This window comes from Protopterus annectens, chromosome 4.part1 (assembly GCF_019279795.1).
Source record: "Protopterus annectens isolate FY-2018-M chromosome 4.part1, PAN1.0, whole genome shotgun sequence".
Classification (NCBI taxonomy): domain Eukaryota; kingdom Metazoa; phylum Chordata; order Ceratodontiformes; family Protopteridae; genus Protopterus; species Protopterus annectens.
The window spans coordinates 928,981,440-929,008,217 of record NC_056734.1 but is presented as its reverse complement, the minus strand read 5'-3'; the positions used below and the strand labels follow the sequence as shown (position 1 = coordinate 929,008,217).

At 36.8% G+C, this 26,778-nt stretch overlaps 1 protein-coding gene across 4 annotated transcripts in view; it reads right to left on the bottom strand.

Moving 5' to 3' along the window:
• LOC122801123 (guanine nucleotide exchange factor DBS-like) overlaps window positions 1-26,778 on the bottom strand; it is a 3,406,519-nt gene that overhangs the window by 667,671 nt on the left and 2,712,070 nt on the right. For all 4 annotated transcript variants that reach the window (XM_044070650.1, XM_044070651.1, XM_044070652.1 and 1 more), the window contains exon 21: window positions 5,275-5,367. In XM_044070650.1, the coding sequence (XP_043926585.1) occupies window positions 5,275-5,367 (93 nt within the window). The remainder of the gene's footprint in view (window positions 1-5,274; window positions 5,368-26,778) is intronic.

Below are 26,778 nucleotides of genomic sequence, written 5' to 3'. Positions count from 1 at the left end.
TGTTTATGTTGCTAGCTGCTCACCATCTTTGCCTATGCAGAGATACTCTTGAAGTTAGCTAGTTCCATAATCATAACTCTTGTTTGTATTGATATCCCCTCCACAAGAACCCAAAGACAGGACTTGTTGGCACAGAACTTAATAGCAGAGTACTATTGTAGTATATGCAGTAGTAACCATAGTTTAACCTTGGACTAGAAATATACTCCACATTGTCCGCTTCTCCTAGTGATCTAGATAATTGCACAAAAATGCCAGATGCAAGATATCCACTCTTCTTGCATCTTCTCAAGGTAGGTATCTTTTAAGTGTAAATGAGCCTTTCTATGGCTCAAACTCTGTCAATTACACACAGACTCCCAGAGAGGAAGGAAATTATCCTGTAATCTCAAAATGTTTGAAAAAAGACATATGGAAGGCACAGAAGAGATGGTGCAAAGACCATGATAGTGTGGGATGGGGTACTGAAACAGGGAGTTGAAATTTGGACAAATGAGGAAATGAACAGCAATGAGGTAGTGTAGAAGAACTTCTGACACTTGGGAAAGACAGATACAGATCTCCATATTGTTCTTTCTATGGAGTAAAGGAGATACAATGGCAATGGCAGTGCATGATTCATTATGTTCTTCAGTAGGTATTTCAGTGCATGGAGGTGGCGGTACCTGTAGACGAGAAACAATCAGTTATGGTACTAGTATAAAAGTAGGAGAAGAGTAGTGACCGGAGAATCTATAGACCTACGTAATCTACTCAAAGTGCTTTGGAAGCTAATGGAAATGCTTGCTAATAAGAGTAGTAAAATTCCTGTCAGAAAATAACTTCAATGACAACACTCTTCATAAATTCACTGCAAAACAGTCACATCAAGAAATTTTGTGATATACATACCTTTCAACTGCTCCATATTTGCTGAAGCACACTGCTTTCAGCTCTTAAATGAATGTCTAGTATGCTGCTATTATTTGATTGTATATAACTCCAGTTTAAAGCCAAAGAGGCATCAATTTCCATGAACTCATTACAAAGCACATTTTGTTAGGTGTTTTGTGCTCTTGCAGTGTATTCAAAAATTCCTGAGAAGGCACTTGGGCTATAGGTAAGCAGAGGTTGATAGGTCACTATCTAAAGCTAGGATAATGAGGGGGACTTTAGTGTTTTTTTAAGCTAGGCTAATGAGATGACTGTTGTTTTTTTAAAGCTGGGATAATGAAGGGGATTACTAGTGTTCTTTAAGCTAAGATAAAGAGGGGATTGATGGTGTTCTTTAAACTGGGATAATGAGGGGGATGATTTGTGATTTTTAAGCTAGGATAATGAGGGGGACTGTTAGTGTTATTTAAACTAGGATAATGAGAGGATTATTGGTGTTATTTAAGCTAGGATAATGAGGGTTTTGTTGGTGTTCTTTAAGTTAGGATAATGAAGGGATTGTTGGTATTCTTTAAGGTGGGATAATGAGGGGTTGTTGGTATTCTTTAAGCTAGGATAATGAGGGGGCTGTTATTGTTCTTTAAGCTAGGATCATGAGGGGGATTGGTGGTGCTCTTTAAGCTAGGATAATGTGGGAGATTGTTGTTCTTTAAGCTAGGATAATGGGAGGAATGTTGGTGTTCTTTAAGCTAGAATTATGAGGGGGATCTTTGATGATTTTTAAGCTAGGATAATGAGGGAAGCATTTAGTGTTCTTTAAGCTAGGTTAATGAGGGGATTGTTGGTGTTCTTTAAGCTAGGATAATTAGAGGGTTGTCGGTGTTATTTAAGCTAAGATAAAGAGGGGATAATTGGCGTTCTTTAAAGCTATGATAATGAGGAGGATTGCTGATGTTCTTTAAGCTACAATAATGAGGGTGTTTTAGTGATCTTTAAGGTAAGATAATGAGGGGAATTGTAGGTGTGACATGAGTTAAAATACAGAAAAGTTAGACCATATAAACAATAAATTGTAAAGCAAATATTTTTAATGTAGTATTGTAAAGGTTCACACAAAGTCAGCAGACATAGCTGTACACAAAAGAGGCTGAAAAACTATGCTTTGAGGTTGTTTCTCAGTGAAAATAAATGAAACACATCCTATTTCGTATAATTATTTCCTAGTATTTCCAAATAAGCAGCAACAACTATGCAAAAGATAACAATTGTAATGTAAACAGGTCTCATTAGATATTTGAACATATTAATTCCTAAACACCTCCTACAGAAAACACATGCTTTTACAAGATTGGAACATAGGGCTCAAAAACTAGGGTAAGTCATTTCAGTAAGAAGCAGAGTCAGCTAAGAGAAATGAACTCAACTTTTCTGATAAGGTATTTCTGTGATTCCTGTGCTCTGTTCCTTAGCCTCTGGCCATTTGATCCCCATATTACCTTTATGGAAGAGAAAGACAGCAGTTTCTGTTCATCTCGGTCAAACAGTAGCTGCATAACACATCAGTAGGGTCCTTCATGCACAGAATATACATAGACTGATGTTACAGCAACCACACAGCTTCCGTTAAAGGTTTCATTCACTGGTTGAGTTCAACACACTTTACCAGTCATAATTTCCTATTTAGATATTAACAATGCCTATAATACAATCCTGAATACAAACTGATTCCAGATGAAGTCTAGGTTGTGCAGTATTGTCTGTATTTATTTTCATACAGAAAGCTATGCTTATATACCCATCCACTGCCATATCAAGGAGTCTACATAATTCTGTAAACAGATTTAATAATGAGCATTACACTCCCCTGTTCTGATCACAGAAGTTGATTTTTTGTTTTTTTGTACAGATATTAAGTTCTCAGACTACTCAGAGGAGCAGGAAGCCCCTATGAAACCTGTTGACTAAAATTTGAACAGAAGCGTGTCTATTACTGAAAGTGATTCTTGGAATTCTGGACTGACCTGTGTATTCCAGCAGACTAACCACTTTACCCCCCCCCCCCAAGAGGCTGACACTGTAAATTACAGACTGAACTGATGACACAATGGAACTGATGACTGACGGTACAAATCATACTGAGGAAAGAAAGAATTAAACATGACATGGGAAGATGTCACTTTTATCTAGGAATGTACCAATGCCCAGCTATCCTTTGTAGGGGGAAAGAGTGCAAAGTTCAGGAACTTGGGTTAGACGTCAGGCCTTTTGAAACAGAAATCCCAGTGGTTATGGCTACTACAACAATGATTCACAAAAAAGAGCATCTAACATTCAAATACATTTTTCCAAGGACAGGAGTTTTTGGGTCAGATGATTTTTGTTTCAGTCCTTACTGAAAATTTAGATGCATGCAGTGACAAACATTACTTGAAACTAAACATGTGCATCATTATATCAGTAATCATAAAGTAAGTGTATGCTGTAGGTAAGAATCCCTGCATACTTTTATGAGAAATTTACTAGAAAATTTCAAACAGTCTGTGACATATGCATCTACATTCTTAGATAACAACAGCACGCTTGCATGTTCTTTTGGATGGCCAAGAAGCATTTTCAGCTTTATTCTCATCTCACAATAAAGATATGATAATATGCTTGTATTTTTGCTTCATTTTGTTTTTTTTTTCCAGTGTCTTAAACTCATTTTCTAAGTGGTATCCCATTATTCTACTGGAAAAAACTGACAGGATGGAAACTTTTTATTGACTGAAGGAAACCGAGGAGACTAAGTACCATCTTTAAAAAGTAAGAAAACAAAATAATAAGGAGAGAAACATATACAGGAATAGTATGGCACAATTGGAAAATACAGGTTAGTTGGCTCACTGGAGATGTGAGAAATAAGTTTTAATTTTTAATGAAAGGTTAATGGATGATTAGAGCAGCATTCCATTAGTAGAACTAGCTACAAAGATGTGAAGGAATTCAAGAATGTATGGATAATATAAAACAAATTATTATGGGAGAAGAGAGGAATTAAATTATTTGTTAAATACAACTAGGAGATTATCCTCAATAAGGTTGGGAGGGTGGCCTAATGGTTAAGGTGTTTGCCTTACAAACACAAGGTGCAGGGTTTGAATCTCACAGGGGATAATTGGCTAGGCTTAAAATGGCTCGCAAGAGCAGTTAGCCTAGTACTAACCTATGAAATACATAAGGGGACAGGTATGCTACTTCAATCAAACAGTCATTCGGTGCCATAATTATTTGCATCCATATTTCAGTCATTACACTTTACAACAAACTTCAAGCACATACAGTTTATATATGTCATTTGAGTCTAATACATCCCCAGGTATTCTTACCTGTTCTAAAATATTTAAAACTCGGTCAAGAACCAAACATTAGTTTGCTATAACACAGTACCAGCCCTTTATCACAACTGTCAGTAATACTTAAATCAATACGTGACACAGAAACGTAGTTAATTATACTAAGATCTGCTTCTAAAGCAACTGATTTAAAGCACTAGACCAATATTTTAGAGATTTTTAAGAAAGTGATATAAGAATTATATGTTTTGTTTTCCTGTAGTAATAAGTATTTTCAATAAATTTAAGCAATAAGTTGGTAAAGAAAATTGTTTTATTACTTGATAAAAAGTTCAGGCGCACACTTTATATATCTTATACAGTTTTAGCTATGTTTGTAAACAAGTGCTGATCTTGTTATGTCATATGGAAATATGGCTAATATTTCAAAACTGAGGCATTTTCTTTTATGTATTTTCTTTTTCTTATGTTAAAGAATGAATGATGATGTTGTAATGACTCTATTCATTTCCCAACCAATAAAAGCATTAACAATAAAAACAAGCAAATAAAACGAAGACTAAATTTGCTGAGCACAACCAGACAGACTGAAATATATCAACTTCACAGTTTGCATAAAACTATCGCCTACATGCAATGCACATATTTTTTACTGTGACTTGTTTATGGTCTAGCTACAATCATGGGCCACTTCCTCAAACATTAACTATTATATCAGTACATGCTTCTTCCAAGATATACAAAACTGGGCCCTGGTCTTCTCAAAAGTCACTAATTTGTAGGACACATCACCCAGCAAATCATTTAGCCTTAAGTTGTAGAGCATTTATAATGAACCATAGTGCTGTTTAGACTAGTATGCTCTGCAAACTTCACATTCAATAGTTCCAACTCTTAACAACTATGCAAAACCTCAGCAAACTTTGCTTTCTATTAGGGTGTTAAACACAGATACAAATTCTGTCTGAAGACAAATGGAAATGTTGCAGAAACTCAGCAGTTGAGAATGTAAATGTTTACAAATAAGATTTGGGATTGTATTAGGTAATGTTAATGTATTGTTTACCTTTAGAAGCAGCTGATATTTAGTGATCCTCTGGACCGGTTTTAAAAGATATGCATCAAGAGAAAGTTTATGATCCAGCTTCCTCTGGCACTCCTGTTAGGAATAAAATAAAAAAAGCTAAAGAAGCTTTTTACATATACCCAGAACATATAAAGCAGTTTACTTATGGACTGTTTATTTTTTTAATTAGTGACAATGCTTCATTGTACTTTTATTCCATATATAAACAAAGAAAAAAACAAAACATAAAACTAAAACTTCACTTTGGAAATTTTGCATTTTTCACTTTTCCTAATAAAGTTCTACTCTCTGACTTATCCTTCTTTCTGTTTTTTTTTTTTTTTTATCAGTGTTTCTGTTTATCCTTTCATTTCAAAATCCTTAGATGTGTTTCATGTCTGTGAATCAGTTCTATCTATTTCGGATAATATGGTGACTTCTCTATCTTTTTAAGTCCATTTTGTCTGTGTTCTCATCCCCTAGCTTTGGAGCTGCTCGCGTCTCATATCGTTGTTCATAATCCTGTTGTACCACGAATATCCCAAATGTCTCACATGATTTTATTGAATTACTTAATTTATTAATCCTTTGTTGACTGGGTTAGTCCCACTAGTTTTCTGGGAAGACCCAAGATGCCATTTACATTACGGGGGAAATTTTGCCAGGGCATCAGGGAACTTCCCCTACTCTTTTCAGTAGGTATTTTCAAAAAGGCTGTTAAGTAAAATGATCCAAAACAATCTGTGCCCTAGCAAACAGTTATATCTGCCACAACTCTACACACACACACACACACACACACACACACACACACACACACACACTCATTATATACATGCACATATGTACACACTGGTAGTCAGTCACTAGGTCTTTGTACAAAGGAGTCACAGCTATACAAACTTCATTGCTCGAGACAGTTGTTGCTTGTTTTTGTTTGCCTCTTCCACATAGGACTGATTTTTTTCTCTGAAATGTCCTTTTGTATTCTGCAACTGCAGGCTAAAAATGTTTGAGATTTTTTATTATGTTTAGCTGATTGTTGTTTCTCTGATGTGCAATGACATCAGTGTGAGAGTAGTAAAATAAAAGGGGGTGCTGGGGACCTTCCCCTCTCTGCAAACAATGACTTTGTGGAGTTTTACTGTGAGGTGGGATTGTTAATAAATTGTCAGGTATGGATACATGTCTTATGATTATATGTGTACTTGAGTTGTCATTTATAGGAATTTCATCTTTGGAATTATATTATGAGAAGTTTTGCTTTAAGAAACTGGTGGAACTGTGTAGTCATACATATTCATTTAGCATTTTCACTTCTGTTTCTATGAGATTACTGATATGTTTTGTATCATAAGGCTGCTTCTATGAAATATCACTCTGATTGTTTTGCAAGTATTTCCACCTGTTCTTCATCTTTTAAGTGTACTCCTTACAACAGCGTGTCTAGTAAGTGCATGGAGTTAACAAGTATGCATATGCCGATGCAGACATTTTTCCTATGCTGGAGGCAGGCTACAGTAGCAGTAACAGCAGGTAAAGCTGGGTGGTCAATAAATATGATGTAGTGAAGAAGAATAAATACAGATCCCCTTCTCAAATGCTTTAAAATGTTATGTTAAGCAAGATGTTTGGGTGGGAGGCTGCAATATATATGTTTGTCTCTGTTCGGTTATTCACAGTTCTTTCTATGAACAGAATGTCTTAAGAAAAGGCACAAGCAATAACAGTGTGCTCTATGTTGAATCTGATAGTTTGTTGACACTATTATAAAGCAAAAAAATAAAAACTTGCTGTCTTGGCAAGACTATAGCTACTGTTTCTAAATACATTGTTATTCATACAAATTCATTTTTACAGTTTAATTTGACTCTGGAAGAGTTGCAGCTATTTGGTTTCATTTTTTTATTTAAAAATACAGTTAGTAATCCAAGCCTTGTTCAAGAGTGACACAATAATGACATACTTATGTGTGCTGCTCATGTACTGGAAATGGATAAAACCTGTCTGCATGTAATAATAATAATAATAATAATAGTAATAATAATAATAATAATAATAATAATAATAATAATAATGATGATGATGATGATGATGATGATGTAAAAGTAGACCAGCAGTAGATTTTCTACTATGTGTGTAATTCCAGCTAGGTTAAGCAAATTTGCAATGGAGGTCTGGGGAGCCAACTTTTACAATAACAATGATATAGTACCAGATATATAAGTAATTTGCAATGCAATCAAGGATCTTTGAGTTAGGGCCACATCTTGATGAATAAGTTTAGCATGTAAAGTAGCACATGCATAACATTTTTAGTAGCCATGTAGAGTAGCACATAAACATTAAAATGCAACCATAGTATCAATAGTATTAGGATAAGACACCCACTTGATAAATTTTGTTACAGAATGTAAATACTTTAGATGCTGGATTAATAGTAAAAGCTAATGAAACCATGGTGATTATTGTGCTGATATGCGCAGTTTTGTATATAATATTACAATCTAAATGGGCATTTAGCTCAAGGTGCAGAAGTATATGATCCCATGTCTCACCCTTCTGTCTTCTCATGAAATAGACATTAAATATCCATGCACTTAATTGGTTCCCTATTGAAATGTTGGCACTCCAAATGCAAAGTGCTGACTATTCTGCCTCCCCTGGCTGTGCATAGCAAGTGTAATCTCCCAATCTGTAGCAAGATGTGTTGAGAAGTTTGCTTCCCACCACAGATAGTGTTAGCAGACAGTGACTCAATTGAAATGACACCTGTGGAGACAGTTAAATAGTTTAATTTCCAAACTGTGCAGATCTTAATACAAGAAATTATTCCAAATAGGTCATGTAATGATGATTTGACACACTCCAGCAATAGACGTGGCTGCAATGGAGTCTAACACGCAACTGAAGAAAATGGGGGAGGAGGGTGGAGTTAGGTAACACAGCTAGGCTACAGGAAAACAGCTAGGACAAAAAACAAGAAAGGCAATTTCTTAGCTGAACAGCAAATACACATGCATGTGTAACATGACACTCCCCACCTGAAGTCTTTAGATTTCACCAAACAACAATAACAATAAACATTAAGTCCATGATGAATTTGGAACCTCTTATCCTCTGAAACATGAAAACCAAGATGGAGGGGGGAACAAGAAGATAAATGCCAACATCATAATGAATTCTTGCTGTTGCTGATGCCTCTGAAGACCTGGGCAAGCAGGAATGGGAACAGATCAAAGGTCAGGTAGCAGAATATTACCATGTTTCCCATCTTCATTGTTTTCCTCTGGGCAGAGAAGTATCCCAGTCCAGATTTTCAGAAGTGAGCTGTCTTAATAGTATCTTGCCCTGAATAGTAAAGGGTGCTATGAAGCTCTGTGGATCATAGATGCTGTTTACTACAGACAAAACTCCATGTTTGGTGAAGGGCTTGTCACAAGCTGACATTTAAAATATGAATGAGTCTTGCTTGACATTCCAAAGCAGCCCAAGGCTGCGTTGTGTGAGGGTAATATTAGACCCTAGTTCAAAGTTCTTTAGACTGTCAGCATGATCCTCAGAATGAAAGGCTCCATTTACCTTGATGCTGTTGGAGACTATCTTGTGAAGTCTTAGATTAGATACAGCCAGCACATCTTGAGTTCTGGCAAGGAGATTGATCTCTTCTTCCTCCATGGAAAAAGATTTAAGCCCATCATCTACATAAAGGTTTCTTTCAACAAACTGTTCAACAAACTGACGTGCATCAAACCCAAATTCCCTTTCACCTTCTTGGGCAATTCTTCTCAACCCATATATATTGTGACTGCAGGAGATGGTCTGTTACTGAACATATGTAGCTTCAACTGATAGTCTATGACATTGTCGTTGACATCATTATTGTGGTACCACCAAAATCTGAGGTAGCTTCTGTTGTCTTCACGAACAATGAAACAATGGAACATTTATTGGATGTCAGCCATTACTGCAATCAATTCTTGTCTGAAATGGAGCAAGACCCCAATTAGGTTAGTTTTCAGATTAGGCCCAGAGAGGAGAAGGTCATTAAGAGAAACACCTTCATGGTGACCACTTGAGTCAAAGACCACTCTGATTTGGTCTGGCTTGTGAGGGTGATACACACCAAAACATGGAAGGTACCAATATTCTTCCCCTTCCTTTAGGGGAGGTTCAGGTTCAGCATAACCTCTATCAAACACCTTCTGAATGAAGTCAACAACATGCTTTTAATTTGCAGATTTCCTGTTTAGGATGCGTTCCAGTGAAATAAACCATGACTCGGCAAGCTGCTTATTGTTTGACAATTTCATTCTTGGGGTATGGAATGGTAAAGATGCCACACAGCTGTTGGAGTTGTCCTGATAGAATTCTTCACTAATCATTTTCAAGAAATCCTTATCTTCCCTTGTGGCTGCCAACTGACTGTCTTCACTACTGGTATCAAACACCATAATGTCAAGATCATCATACCAGGAGCCTAAGCCATAGTTGTAGCCTTGGATGACTTGCTGTGGCTTACCATTACTGCATAACCTTTCTTTTACACAGTAGTGATGAGGATAGGGTTCAGAACAAGTATTGCATCCATTTGGAAGAACATACGTCTTGAAGGAAGTAACCCTCTTAGGTCTCCTGAGCTAAACAGATGTTGCCTATGACCATCCAACCTAGGTCCAGTAGTTGGGCATAAGGAGTACTGTTTGGGCCATTGATATATTTACATATCTTGTGCACCCTCAGTATGTCTCTACTAAGCAGTATCAGAATTTCAGCATCTTTACCAAGGGATGGTATTTGGCCAGCTATGACCTTCAATTGAGGGTGATGAGAAGCCACTTCTGAAGTAGAGATCTCTTGCCTGCTGGTTGGAATATGGTTGCACTCTATGAGAGTGGCCAGTGGAATTTCTAGGTTGCCATTGAGAGGGGCTAGTATAAGACTGCTAGCTCTCCTGCCAGAGACTTCTGTAATGCCAGCACAAGTGCCCAGAGTGTAAGGCAGGGCATCCCCTGTTATGTTGAGCATGTCAAAGAACTCTGATCTTGCAATAGATCAATTACTTTGCTTGTCGAGAATAGTGTACAGTCTTATGGCTCTTTCAGGATGACACTTGGGGTATATACATGGACCAAGCATATTTTTGCACAAGATTTGTCACTTTGTCCTTCTCCACAGACTTCAGTATATGTGGAGGCAACTGGAGTAGGAGCCACAGTTTGTTCTACATTCTCACTGCCTTGCTTTGCCTTGGGAGGGTTAACTGTGGACAGGGAAGAAGTATATTGAAATGGATGAAGTGCTTGTACATGATCATTACTGTCACATTCTATGCACTTGATAATGGCTTTACAGTCCTTAGCAACATGCTCGGTAGAATCACAGCATTTTAAACATACCCCAAATTTCATAAGAAGTTCCTTGCATTCTTGCAGGGTTTTTTTCTGAAGCCAATACATTTTCTGAGTGGGTGAGGTTTGTTATGTATGGGACATTGGCAATTTGGGTTTTCAATTTTCTTGCTTTGATCATCCTTGTTGGGAACTGTACAAGGTGTAGGTAAGACATTAGTCCGTTTAACTGAGACCAGACCTCTGTGGTCTCTGTATGAGCTGCGTGATTTTGTAGGCTTAGGACAGGGTGGAGATGGAGCCTGGAACTCTCCAATGGAGAAGCTTGGGTCATTCTTTGTCTCTGGAATTTTCCTGATGAATTCGCAGAAGAAGAAAAATGGGGAAAGGAGATTGTTTGCCTCCTTGCACTTTGATCCAACTGTTATCCATTTTCCTTGGATATCATATGGGAGCTTTGAAACTATTGGGTTAACCCCATGAGCAGTGTCCAGATAACTGAGGCCTGGAAGGTGTGTGTCTTCCTTGGCTAGCTGAAGTTTGGAAAGAAGGTCACTAAGCTCTTGAAACTTTAGATTGTCTTTGCCAGATATCTTCAGGAAACTTTGCAGCCTCTTAAATAAAGCATCCACAATGACTTCAGGACTGCCAAAGCTATGTTCCAGTCTGTCCCAGGCAGCATTAAGACCTACAGCCAGGTTAGCAATATGAACTACCTCAAGATGCTTAATACATTCAGAGGAGTTGGAACCAAGCCACCCGATGAGCAAATCTAGTTCTTCAGTAGCTGTAATGTCCAGATCACCAGCTGCAAACTTAAAGGTAGATTTCCAGCCTCTGTAGTTCTCAAGTCTGTCGTCCTACCGTGTGAGGCCAGTTTTGATAAGATCTTTACGAAGCACATACTTTACAACCTGTGACACTTCTGCATCTTCAGACTTTAAGTGAGGAGCTGTTGGTTGAACAGTGTTGGTCACATTAACAGTGGCACCATTGCTGAACAAGATTGGGACGTACGGTAGTGCAAAGGCATCAAGCCGAGGAACTGGCTGAGAGCTCATAAGTGCAGGAGCTTGCAATGGTGCAGAGACGCAGTTGACAGGAGGTTGGTGACTACCTCCATAATGAGTAGGTTAGCTTGAGCAGGGCTAGGTGTGTTGTACTGGCCTTGGTTGAGAGGTACTGCAGCAGTAGTCACTGGGAGTAATAGTTCTAAAGAAGTGTCTCTGGCTTCAGGACCACTGGATAAGATAGAATGATTGCTGCTCTGGTCAAAGACATAATCTGTAGTGAGTTTAAGATAACTCTCTGTGTCCACTGGACCTATGCTGTCTCTGTCACTTCCACTAGCAGCTTGCTCTAGAACTCTTAAGCTTGCCATAGCTGTGGCATGTTCACACTGTTTTTCTAAGGCATCTATTTCAGCCCTTTTGTGGGTAGCTTCAGCCTGCCTTTCTGCTTCCCTGTGTGCAGATTCTACCTCTCTTTCTGCTTTTTTGTGTGCAGCTTCTGTCTCTCTGTGGACAGCTTCAGCCTTTCTTTCTGCTTCTCTGTGTGCAGCTTCTTCTTCTCTGTGTGCAGCTTCTGATTCTCTGTGGCAGCTTCTACCTCTAACTGAGCCTTCTGAATCTTAGCAGCTTCTGCATCAGTATGGGCTTTGATAAGTTGCCCACTCAGTGTGGAAGATCTAGACTGTAAAGATCTGCTATAATCTGGTGGAATGTCTGGTAGATGCAGAGCAATGGGATCTGGATTCATGGAGTTGTGTAATTCTGACTTCAGCCTTAGTCCTTGTTTGTAATGCCAAACTGTCCCCGTCAAGATTAAGCTGATCAAACCTCTTTAGTTCTTCTTGTGCTTCCTCAGTGTTATATCTCTGTAACAAATTGACATATTTTATGCAGAGTCTCTGATAGCTTTGATAGGTAGCAATAAATTGCTTGAGTGCACCCTCTAATTGCACTGCATCATAAACAGGTTGAGAGAGGGCAGACATACAGTTAACAGTCTTAGTCCATGTGTAAGTAAGACTGGATAACAATTCTCCCCTGTCAGTCTCATAATTCTGTTTTGCCTTCCATGTAAGCTTAGAGATGCATTTTGCTATTACATTTGGGTCAAGGATTTGATCTTGGTCTGCAAGAAATTCTGCATCTTGCTGTGTGTCAGCCTCTGCTGAAAGTGTAGTGATTTGCTGAGACATTGTGATGGTAATAAAATAATTAATGCTAAAGTCTTTTCTGGAATAGAGAAAAGTATCGAAATGTATCAAGTCTGAGCTAGCTGGGTTTGCAGGGCATTGGTTTGCAAGAAGCTAGGCAGTGCAGACAATGTCACCTTCAGTTTCACAATGCTGCAAGCATGTCTCAGGGAATAATAAAACAGTTTCTCTGAAGATATATGCTGTTCCCATAACATATATATATATATATATATATATATATATATATATATATATATATATATATATATATTGTCGCCTCACAGCAAGAGGTTCCTGTTCAATTCTCGGCTGGAGCGCCTTCTGTGTGGAGTCTGCATGTCCCTCCCCATGGTCAAGTGACATCTAAAGACATGCAGGTAGGTACGTGCATGAATGGGTGTGCCTTCTTTGAAGGTTGGGCATCGGGCTAGCAACTCGGCACAGTAAAAATCCACTGCCAATCATTAGCGGACCGGAGTTCCGCTGTGGCGACCCCTTACTGGGAAAAGCCGAAAGACAATTATTATTATATATATAAAAAACACAATCCTTGCAAACAATCACTGCTGATTTGCTGACTCACCAAAGAATTATACTGTGTAGAGAGTATCTTGCTGGCATGTACAGGCCCAAGTGAACAAACAAATCCTTAGGAGATAGGCCTACTCCCTAAACTTAAAGGCATTAGAAAATATTTCAGTAGCTGCCCTGTGCTCTGAGACTGTTCTGAACTTCCATAACCTGCCAAACATATCCACACTTTGTAACTTTATGATCAAGCAAGTTCTTTATGCAACAAAGAACTGTACAGGTACAAGATGCAAACTTATTCTCAAGTTGCTCTTTCCAAGTCCATCTACAGCACCCCACTGAATATTCCAAAGTGCTCAATACATTATTTGACTGTTCTGCCTCCCCTGGCTGTGCATAGCAAGTGTAATCTCCTAATCTGTGGCAAAATGTGTTGAGAAGTTTCCTCACCACCACAGATAGTGTTAGCAGACTCAATTGAAATGACACCTGTGGAGAACATTAAATAGTTTAATTTCCAAACTGTGCAGATCTTAATAAAAGAAATCATTCCAAATAGGTCAAATAATGATGCTTTGACACACTCCAGCAATAGACATGTGGCTGCAATGGAGTCTAACTCACAACTGAAGACAATGGTGGGGTGGAGTTAGCTAACAGAGCTAGGATACAGGAAAACAGCTAGGACAAAATACAAGAAAGGCAACTTCTTAGCTGAACAGCAAATACACAAGCATGTGTAACATGACACTGACATAGGAGAAGAGAGACTTTGAAACATTGCTCTTCTCCCTAAAAATTAAATTTTTGCAGTGGGGTGCAAGCTCCCCTGCATCCCCATTCCCCTGAATTGATATATATTAACTCCGAGATCATCATACTTTGGAGAAAAGGGAATATTGTGGGAAATGGCCATCTCAGACTTTATATATGTAACTCCATTTTTCCATCGATTTAGTGTCTGTGTTTCTGGATTCTCTGTAGTGGGTCATGATATTTCAAATGGTTATCCGTCCAACCTGATCTGGAAAATGACTTAGTCAATTCACCTCATTTAATTTTTCCACTGCCTTCAAACAGATGCACATACTGTCAATAGTTTTTGAGAAACAGAAATGTGCTGCTGCTTGTACAGTTCTAGTGGTCCTTAATAAAGGCATCAGTAAATTCCCAGTGCATGTTATTAAGCTTGTGCCTTACTACAGCATTTAACAAAAATGGAATAGTTAAAAATAGAATCTTCCAGATGGAAGCCGCGCTGATACCAAGATTCCTATAAACAACGAAAGCCATATATGGTGCATATATTTGATAGTTCACTTGTCATTGCCTGTAAAGCTGCAGACCCATTCACTTACATTAACATGGATTGCATTTTTTTCACTGGTTTCTTATTATGGTTACATGGCTGGACAGGCTTCCTGTTCGCATTTTAACTAGGATCACCCAGGCTTTTTACAATATCAGACAAATCAGATTACGATATACTTCCAATGGAAGTGGTAGCTGAATGCTGATTTGTCAGAGATCACATGTACAGGGTTCTATATCATTTGTTTTAACTGAAGCTGCCATTGCCTGTGAAAACTTACAGCAGTTTATTTGGTTTAAATTAAATCTTTTGCAAAGTGATCACAAGAAAAACTTCCCTGTTTAACAAGTAGGATTAAAAAGACAAGTACAAAACCTTATATTCTCTTCAAAAAAATAGACAAACTTACTGAACATGGCAAAAAAAAGTGAGAAATGTAAATGACATTTATGGGAAATAGTGTTAGAGACACAACAATATTGTATGGTATGCAACTGGCAAAATTCTGAAACTATATCAGCACTTAATATTAATGGAGGCAAAAGACCGAAGACTCCTTTTTTCTGTATATGGCCATTGGCCAGTGACAATGTGAATGATATTTCAGTCATTGTCAGGAACAAAAGAAATTGGTATAATTTTTAGGGGATCCAGCATGTGTCCCCTTTAGATCAGATGGCAGATAAAACTTCCCTTTTCACCAGGACTGGCTTACAGCTTTCGTACGAGAGCTTATAGATACTGGTTAAAGCCTCTGCTGCCCCCTTAGCTCCTTTTTTAGTCAAATTATCCCTACTGGATGTTCCTACACACACACACACACACACACACACACACACACACACACACACACACACACACACACACACACACACAGACACACACACACACACGCACACACACACACACGCACACACACACACACACACACACACACACACACACACACACACACACACACACACACACACACACACACACACAAAAAAAACCTCATACTTAAATTCTGGAAAACATTATGGTGGTACTACATCTTACTAGTCATCTAACTGGAAAGATGCCAGAACATGAGACCCTCTTGTAACTCAAACACATTCATATCTGTGTAGTTATTGAAACATGGTTTCAGTGCCATGACAGCACTAATGTTGATCATACCTTCAGGACCTTGAGTTACTGTGGTAGGCATCTGTACTTGTCAGAAACATAATCAAATTACCCATGACCCTAACTTGAAGCTCCTGGAGATCCAAGCTATCCTTAACAAATGTAATTATTACTTCATTGCTAGCCATAGATCCACATCAATGTCTCCCAAAGATTATGGAAATTATGTTAATACCACTGAAGTATTAGATATCAAACCAAATATGTTTTTGCTAGGGGACTTCAGTAACTGAAACATTGACTGGCACACACATACATATTGAAAAATGGATATTCTTAGTTTTTCATAGACGTTGCTAATACAAGTTCACTAGAGCAAATTGTAAAATTACCCACTAAAGGCAATATCCTGCACCTAGTCCTTTCCAGGCTGGCCCCAGCCTATACCCCACATTTTCACATCCCTGGTAAAGTCTGATCACAAATCAGTCATCTTCACTGTCGGGAGAAGTGATACTACCCCATCACCAAATTGCACCATTTTTGAGACTTCTCCAGGAAAATCTACTTTAACTTGTTTTCCCAACAGATCCCCAAAAATGAACTCAAATGAGAGGGTTGTTACAGTCACCTCCAATTTTTACTGGCAACTAAACAGCTTCATAGAAATGTCTGTAACCATCTGCTCTAAATATAATGGTGCAGGTAGGAATACAATTTTATAATTGAACTTCTGAATTAATAAACTGTATCAAAAGGAAGGAAAAAAAATGACAAGTTGTAAGTAATCTCCTCCCCCCACCTGAAGACCACATTGAAACATGCCAGCAAGGAACATAAGAGCACTGTTTGAACATGTAAAACAGAGGTACCACAGATATCAATGGAAACTGCATGTTTATTCAGCTATGTCAGGAGATAAAGGTGTAATGTCCAAGAATGCACTGAGCTTATCTGTAATGATATCACACATTTCAGTCTCAAGGATATATCCAATAGGTTTGCAGACAAATTTAGTGCTGCAGTTACTTTACCTACCCATATTGTTTTTCTACTATCCCTGAACATTTTGTTTCCTCCACTATCCTTGAAAATGCACTCCACTGGAATAATTTTGGAACATGCCTTGGAATCTCTGTCAAAGGCTAAAAATAATATTTTTCTGTGACCAGAAAACATACCAGGCCAAATTCTCATTAGTGTCAAGTGTGCACTATCTAAGCCTCTACTTAAACTGTGCAGGCTCACCCTATGCACAGCACATGTGTTATGCTTGGAGAACAGCCACTCTGACATCCATATACAGTGTTAACCCATCCATAGATCCAGGCAGTCACAGACCCATTGGCCTCACTAGCCTTATAGACAAAGCTATAGATCATAGGTTCATTGGTAGGTACTACGTTATCGGCCCGAGGGCCAATGTAAGCCTAGCCAACAAGGTTCCCTGGCTTACGCCACCCAAGAAAGTTATTTTCCTGTGCTACTGTTGAGCAGAGACACAGAAGTGATCCCTGGGGTGTATTTCCTATTTCCCATCCACTCATCAAGATTTTTCTTGAAGAGTGGTAATGAAGAACTTTGCTTGACATAAATGGGTAGCCTGTTCCAGAGTATGGGAAGTCTCTGGGACAGGAATCTATCCCTCCAGCATGTCCTGTTTATTGTGGTGACAAGGTTTAGGTCCCTAGAGCATGTAGCTCGGAGGGATTGGGATTTCTTTAGGTGTAGCATGTCCAACAGCTCTGGGTTTGACATAGCTTTATATGTTAGGCAGAGATCACCTCGGCACAGGTGATATGCTACGGAGTAAAGCTGGAGTTTTTTGACAGTCAGTGTAGGGCATCTGTTTGAGGCAAGTAATCCTCTTTGTGAGGTACTTCTGTGGCCTTTCCAGCTGCTGCTGCAGATGTCTTATGAGGCACATTCCAAAAGGGCCCCTGTACTCTATAATGGGTCTAATGAGTGTTGAGTAGAGGGGAACAATTACCTCTTTTTTCCATATATATGATATCATATCATATTAGAACTCATTTCTACAGATGCAGGTAACTTAAATGATTTAGACCACAACTCAGTTTGGTTTTATGAAGGGCAGGTTCCATCTCCTGATCCTAGTTAGCTTATTTGAAAAAGATTACAGTAACTGGACAGTTGTCATTCTATGCACACTGCTTATCTTGAGCTGGCCATAATTTTGATTTTAACCCCATGCTAGTATTATTGAACAATTAAGCAAACTTAATGTAAACATCTATGTTATCCACCAAACTGTAAAATTACTATCCAAGATTACAAATTGTGAAAGTTGCTGGTTTCATCTCTGAACATAAATAGTGGGATACCACAAGGATCAGTTCTGGGTGATCTCCTCTTTGGCATTTATTTTTGAACATCTAAGACAATATCCCTGAGCAGTGGTTGTCTAAGCTTGCTGATGACTACAAGCTGATTGCCATTATCTGCTCATTTACTCTAATCTAATGAGGGCAGGAACATACATATAGCTGGTGTAGTGAAAATGTTCCGAATCTCAAGCTAAATGCAAAAAGATACAGAATAACAACATTCAGCAAAAAAGTTTTGCTTTCCTCATATATTGTGTTTCTTCTTTTGAGACAGATATGGCCATAAAAGATCTGGGTACTTACATGGAAAACTCTCTCTAATCTGATCACCATGTTTCCACCATAGTCAGGAAATCCTTCTTCTATTTAATTAATTTCCTAATTAATTTCCAAGGGACTATGTTCAAGATCCAAAGGAGTCATCTTACCACTATACTCTTCCCTTATCAGACACATCATCAAATATACAAATCCAAGCATATCACTCAACTGGAAAGACCCTAATTATTTTTAACCAAGAAAATTAAAGGTCTTAAATCCTTCAACTATCCCGATAGATTAGTACAGCTCTCCTTATACTCAGTAGCCTGCTGGCTGTTCAAAGCTGACGTGTGTCTTGCTTTTCAAGCCAAAAGAGACCCCAGTCCTATCCGACCTCCTATTTCTTCATAAAAAGACATACTAGGGACCTAAATCTACCCAAACAAATGAAAGACAAAGACTTACTGGAGGGATAGGTCCTTATCTCAATGTATTCTCAGTCTGTGGCATAACTTACCACTGCAGGTTAAGCAATGTACTACTTTGTTCATTTCTAAGGCTAGTCTGGATGGCTGGATGGGTAAAATCGTGATTTACAGCTCTTACAAGTTTGGAAGGTGAGTACTATTGAATGTTTGGAAGGGGTGGCAAGAAATTTTAAGTGTATCTGCTTAAAAGTGTATATAGCTAGATATCTTACAGTTCCTGTGATCATTTGCATATTACATTTCCTATGTTTACTTCTGAAGTACTACAAAAAAGTTAACAAAGTGATTCCTGCTAAGTTCAGAAAGGTTACAGACAAACCAAATGGAACATTGCACAATTGCTAAAGAAGGAGCATGTCTTTATCAAAGAAATGCAAATTTATAGATAATGATTAAGTAATCAAAATCCAAATTAATGAAAAATCAGGTGTAAGGGTCTAGCTGATACAAATAACACATTAACTGACATACTGAACTATTAAAAGTACTTACATTTTTCAGAACAGCAAGCAAATTATTTAAGGAAAAGACTATGCAGCAGCAGATCAACAATAGAAAAAAGCAAAAAAGAATGACACATAATATGAATTAAAAACAGAAAGGAGTGTCAGAGAGCAGAAACTGTGGCATAAATACACACAAAGAACTATTTGCCCTGCAAATGGTAAAGATATATGAATTATTAAAGAATAAATCACCTTACAAGAACGTGTATCTCAACAACAAAACAGAAGAAGCCCTCAGAAGCATTGCAAAGATTAGAATGGCAAAATGCCAGAAAGAGTTGTCCTCTCTGTGGTGTAGAAGGATAAAATCCAAGGAAGTAGTATTCTGTGAGTAATCAAGCTGGTGATGGTAGCCACTCTATGTGCACATCAAATGGATGTGTACATATGAAAAACTAGCATAGATAGTTCCTGTAGCTATGCAGAAGTGTATATCACCACCAGGTGGGTGGAGTTAAGGCCTACAGTGCAAACTTCCTTCATGGCTGCCTGTTTGATGGCCATGTCTTGTTTAGCTCTTTACTGATCAGGAAAAGAATTGTCTGTGGTCACTCTCGCCACAGAGGGAACAAATGGCTCTAGAGCTTGAACTCCAATAGAAAAGGAATGTGCAGCCAAGACAGCAGCTTGATAGTCAGCAGGCACAAGGGGTAAAAACATACAGACAAAATAACAAAAAGTCACTATTAAATACAAAGATATACAATATAAAGAAAACCAAATTGTACACAGATAGTCAAGATTACAGAATCAACAAATTTCACTAACTAGTATATTCCTTCAACAATTACCCTTGACTTTATCAGACTGAACAAAATAGAAATATAAATTTGAAAAAATAATCAGCCTGGTTCCATCCCACCTACCAAGATGACTTTTCTGTAATATCAGATCTGAAAGAAGCCTCATTCATCAGTCCATAAGGTTATATCCACTTACGTTATCTACATACTAACAAGCAACTCTTAGTAAGATTCCATACCATTCAGCACTCTTACTAGGACAGGCTTGCATCTCTACCCATTTGCCATTCTGCTCTATCGATTCTGTTTCATTTAGTAAGTATACTTTACCACCACTGTTTGCAATAATTTATATAATCTCATCATATACAGTAACTTGATATTCTATTTATTAAACATGCTAAGACACAATGTCCCTCTTTTTACAGACTGCAGAAAGATGATATCTTCAAAACTGTACTTTTTCACATAAAAAACAAATACACTATCAACACAAACATCCTTTATGTGTCATCAAAATTAAATTTACCAAATATTTAAGAGGATGAAATGAACTGCTCAAAGCTTCAACTCAATGAAAGAAATGAAAAAATGGTCTTTGAAGTAGGACAAGCTCCTTTGTACCTCCCATGTGGGGGCTTTGTTCTCTCTGCAGACCCATAGTTATGCATACTAACTCCACAGTTGAACAACAATGGAGAAAAAAGTCAGAAATATAAATCATCCCAGAAGTTGTTTGTCTTTAAGCTTTTCCCGGTTAGGGGTCGCCACAGTGGAACTCCGGCCCGCTAATGATTGGCAGTAGATTTTCATGAACGCCGGGGTGCCAGCTCGACGCCCATTTACGCATGTCTTTCGAATGCCACCCAACCACGGGGAGGACATGCAGACTCCACACAGAAGGCACTTCCCGCACTCCAGCCGAGAATCGAATGGGAGAACCTCTTGCTGTGAGGCAACAACGCTACCGCTACACCACTGCGGCATGAGATAAATCATCCCAGAAGTGATTTTCAGTAAAAAAGTTCTGTCAGAGAACAAACATTGACAAGATGACACTCTTACACTTTACAGTTGATGAGGTATAGAGAAACCTTCACACTGTCACTTTAACCACTTACAATATCTCATCATTGACATTATAGCTTGAACACCACTTTCTACTTTGTTCTTGATAACATAACTGCAATATTAATAACTTTCATCATGTTCCTCATCAGTTGTTCAGACATTTTTTGTGCTACTATCCAGCTGTGTTCACCCCCAACCAGTTCCTTACCCTCCTAACAACTACTTTCATTAACACACACACACGCATACACACACACACACACACACACACACACACACACACACACACACACACACACACACACACATGCTGCCCTCTATTGTTTATACAATCATTCTTCAAACCAGCTCACATAAACTGCTAAAGCATGTGTAATTCTTCAACAGACATACAAATATGGATGTACTACTAGTTCTCAAATACTCTATCCACTAATACAAATATGGCTCAAACCACACAGCAGGAGCTCACCAGGCCAGAATACTTTTAACACTGCTGTCACAGAATCCATACTACAGCTAGAGAAGTAGCAATTCTATGCAACATAAAACTCACTCTCTTCAGTCCATTAATACTAAATACCATCCAATGATTAAGGGAATTTTTTTTATTTATTTATCCTTTGTTGGATGGGTTAGTCCTGCTAAGCTAGTAGCCTGTTATTAGAAGAGACCCAAAGTGATATTTATACTGTTAGGGGAAATTTAACCACGGCACTGAGGAACTTCCTCTACTATTGTTTGGAATGTGCATGTCCTGTTCCTATCTCAGTGGTGGCTCGGAGGACAGTGTGCAATGAGGTAAAGATGGTTGAAGGCACATAAGCAAATGCTGTGAGATTCTGGAGGATTCAGAAGCTGTTGTTCAGCAAAATTTGTTTGCTGAAATATAAAAATATGAATTGGCAAGTGAAGCTTGTGTGTTTATAACCCTTCAATCTGGAGGATTGCTGGATGATTTACTGAAGGAGATGATGAAACAGAGTCAGCCTGAGAATGAAGGAGACATTTCTTCAGGGGACATTGTGGATAAAATTCAAAAAGAAGAAGTGTAATCCATCTTGAAGGTTGAAAATGAGATGGAAAAGCAATTGTATAAACATAAAGTGAAAGAAGGTACAAAGGGAGTAATAGAAAAGAAAAAGGAAGAATATACTACTAAGCAGAAGTATGTGGGGAGGATTCAAAATAAAGAAGCAAAACAATTGGAAAAGTATGAAGCTTAGGACAACGTAATGGTTTCATGGGGTGCAAAACTTCAAGAGGTAAAAATGTTCATGCTTATAAACAAACAGACATTCTGAAAAGACATTTAAAACAGTTAAGTAAAGATGTGGATATTGCAAAAGTTTATGATAAAAGGGATTTTTGGAATGATGGATGGAACTGTAATATTGTGTTATTCTGTTAAAAATAGAAATGGATAATATTATGCATATTCCAAGTACGGTATATGTTGAAGGAAATAAGGATGTAATAAAATATTTGGGCAAACCCAAAACATGCTTTTTTGTTTAAAAGAAGGACATCTGATAAATGACTGTAATAAAAAGAAATGCTGTATTTGTGGAGAATTGGGTTGTGATACATGAAAGTGTGAATTGCAATGTTATAAATGTAACAAAATTGGGAATGTATGGATGGACTGTGAAAACTGAAACAAATGATAATGAAAGTGAAGAAAAAAACAGGAAAATGGAAACATTAGAATTGGTGGAAGTAGAAGATAAATTAGATAATGAATACAAAGAAAACATAAAAAGAAATGGAGGAAGCTTCTGAAACAAGTGAAAGTAAATATAAATTGGGAAGCACTAAAAGAAAAAAAGAATTAATTGGCAAAAGAGTAAAAGACAGTAAAAGAAAATTTAAAGAGAAAAGTATGAAAGAAAAAAGAGAAAGGAATCGATAAAATGTTATATTTAAAAAGGAGAAAGTATACATTCTAGAATATTAAGAAAAAGAGCTAGTAATAATTTTAGAGTGCTTTCTATAAATGTAAATAGTATTAAAATATAGTGAGATAGATAGTGGTTTTGGAATGGTGCAATACATGTGAAATAGATGTGATTCTATTAGAAGACACAAGATTCTTAAGTGAAGAAAGATTACAAAGAGAAAAATTATGGGGGAAAATAATTTTGAATTTGGGAAAGGATTGGTGTTCTAGAAGAGCTGTATTTTCTATAAATTCAGTGAAAATATTGGATATAACATTAGTAAGAATGGGAATGTGAACTATTTTGGATTTAAGGTGAAAAGAACAAGTATATAGCATTATATTACTTGCAAAGAAAGGGAGAATTTATTTCAGAGATTCTGAACTATAATGTGAATATTATACTGACAGGAAATTTCAATTGTGATTTAAGATGTAAGCATAAAAAGAAAGGAAACAATGTAAGAAAAACATCAGATGTTATGAGATGTGGTAAATTAATTATTTGGGATAAAAATTCATGGACTTACAGAAGAGGTATTTATAAAACTGAAATATATTACTTTAAAGTATCAGAAGAATTAACTACAGAAGGAGAGATAATTGAAGCAGATGTTTTTGATCATCTAGCAATAAAATTAATTTTAAAATGAAGGAGGCTGGATGCATAATGCCTAAAGGGTTAAGCATTCCAGTTTTGTTAACTTAAGCAGATGATATTAAAGTAACAGCAAAATACAAAATTTGAATAAAAGAAGTAATATTTTATCTAAATGAGTGTTTAGAAGCAATAGTATGACTTTAAATAAAGAGAAAAGTAAAGGAATAGGCAATGAGGTTAAGATAGGGAGAATATATTTCACAATGAATTAAATTTTCTTATTTGGTATAAAATCTGGGAATAGGAATGTAAATAGAAACCGACAGGAGAAAATAATAGAAGAGTTAAAATATTTTTTTTTTCTTTCTGGAAAAATATGGGTTATTATTTAGGAAAAAAAAGAACTATCTGATAAATTCAGTATTAATGGGAAAATAGCATATTTAACAAGTTTATTTATGTTGCCAACAATATGAGAAAAATATCTGTTGCAGAAATTTTCATTCATATGGGATTCTAGATAGAAAAACCCAATGGTATATGCTACTTCATTAAATTTATATAAAGTATTAAAATGGATAAATGAAAAATATAAGAGATTAATTCTAAAAATGTTTAAATGTTTAAATGTTAGTAAGAGAGATTTTGGGGTATGGTAAAAAGGAAAAAAGAGAAAAAGAATGTATAAATGAAGAGATGAAATGTTACCAAGAAAAAATATTAATGTGGAAAATAAAAGTGATGAAATAGAAACAGATAAACAAATATCATATAAGAATATAATGCTACAATATTATTATGTTACACCATGGGAAATTCTAACAAAAGAAAAAAAATAAAGCCATAAAAATAAGAAATAAATGGTCTAATAAAAAAGTAGAATATCAAGAGTTTTTGTGGAGACTGGTAATAGACAACTTACCAGTGAATGGAAACATGCCATATAAAAGCAAACTGAAAGAATATGTACATATTGTAGGGAAGAAGAAAGTTCAGAACATGTTTTTTTTTTAAATGCAAAAGCATATTGAAATTATGGGGAAAGTTATATAAAGAAAATCTCCTTGATGCTGTAAAAGAAGTGGATAAGATAAATATGGTTATGATTAAATACCAGTACTACAAGACTCAAGGTAAAGAACATGCTACAAGAATAGATAAAAAGATGTTTTATGTTATATGGATTATATAGGATGAAATTATAAATGAAATTATGTTTAATGGATTTTGTCAATAATGTAGAGCAAAATAAGATGATTGTTAGAGAAAAAGGAGCTGGGGTCTATTAAGGATGAAAACTCAGTAAAATAAATGTGTTTGTTTAATAGTAAAGGAAGAAAACTGTATATTAAATATGTCAATAAGTAAATATATTGGAAAGAATAAGAAAATAATAAAAACAAACAAACAGATAGATGGCCAGGGTAGAGATGTTTATTAATGGTTTTAGTTTATTTATTCATCACCTAATTGTTGTTGTTTGTTTGTTGTGGATTTTGTAAATAATGTTTTTTGCATGAATAAAGGACCTCTAGTCTTTTCAATAGGTACTATAGGATCTTTTAAATCCACCTGAGCTACAACCAACTGAAGCAGGCAGAGCCTCCAGTTAATATTTCATCCAAAAGACAACACACTCAGTAACTCCCTTATGCTGGAATGCAGTGTCAGTAATTGATTTATCTTGTGTGGGAATAGAACCTGCAGCTTTCTGTACCAAAGACAAGTGTGCTACCTCTTGCAGCACTGATAACGAGTTAACAATTGCGTCTATTCAAAATGGCACAAAAAAAATCTCAGTGCCTGTACTTTATACATTTCACCAAAATATTCATGTATAACAGAGAAAAATCTTAACACTATCTAATATCAGAGATGATGTGATCATTTTAGGTGATTTATATATTGCTTAAGCAGATAATCCAGACCCTTACTCTCACCCAAAAACAAAATCCCTGTGGTCTAGCATAACATATCAGTTTTCTTGCTAGATTAAATAAACCTGCTCATAAAGCAATGATATTAAACTGGAGACTAATTATCCCTGTATCCAAATCACATCGTTGGGCACTAAGTATTCCCCATCGGTAATGACATCTCAGCAGCAGACTATAACTAATTATAATCCCATGCTACATCACAACAGTAGGCATTAATATTAGTGGCCCAAAATGGTAGACTATGCACATGTTGGCTTACAAAGTCCATTGAACATGCAGGAGAAACAGACAAATGCAGGTGCTGTAAAACAGAACTGGAAACAGTTGCACATCTCATTGCTGTGTCTGATAACCTAATGGTAGAGGGCTTTGTCACAAAAGGAAATATTGTCAGCCTAGCTATCTAGAATTTTGTAAATAATTATATGTCATTTGTTAATATTAATATGATTTATATAGAAGTGTGACAGAGGGAGATACTGCCAACACAGCTGCCTGGAATTTTGTAAATGGTTATGTGTCATTTGTGAATGTCCACATGATTGCTTGTGTTACAAATGTATTAAAACTGTATGTTATGTGTATATCAAACTGCTGGTACAAAAGTGTTTGTGAAAAGTCTTTGTACAGTACTGAGCGTAAAGATGTATTCACAGTGTATCCTACTGGAAAAGAACAGAAATGCATACAAACTATTGTAACTGTATAAACGTATATATGTTAACAGTGGGAACTGGTACATTGAAGGTTAACTTACAATACTTCAGAAAAATATCTGAAATTAAATTGTTTTATAGTCACATAATAAAAGAGATGGTTTCATTGCAGCAAGGAGACAGGATGTCTAAAACTAGACAGCCTTCTGCATTGGCTTGTGTTTTATTGTTTTATTTTTTTATTTTATTTTACATTTGTTGACCTGGATAGTCCGACTGGATGCATGTCCATTTTCAGCGGAGGCCCGGGGAGAAAAGCTCCAAGGGTAAGCAGATACAGCATTACATAATATCAGCATTACATATTACAAACAGATTATTTACAGAGATTACATAAGTAAGCAAGTTAAACAAGTTCCACAGGTTAAAGTTAGTCCTGAGCACAAG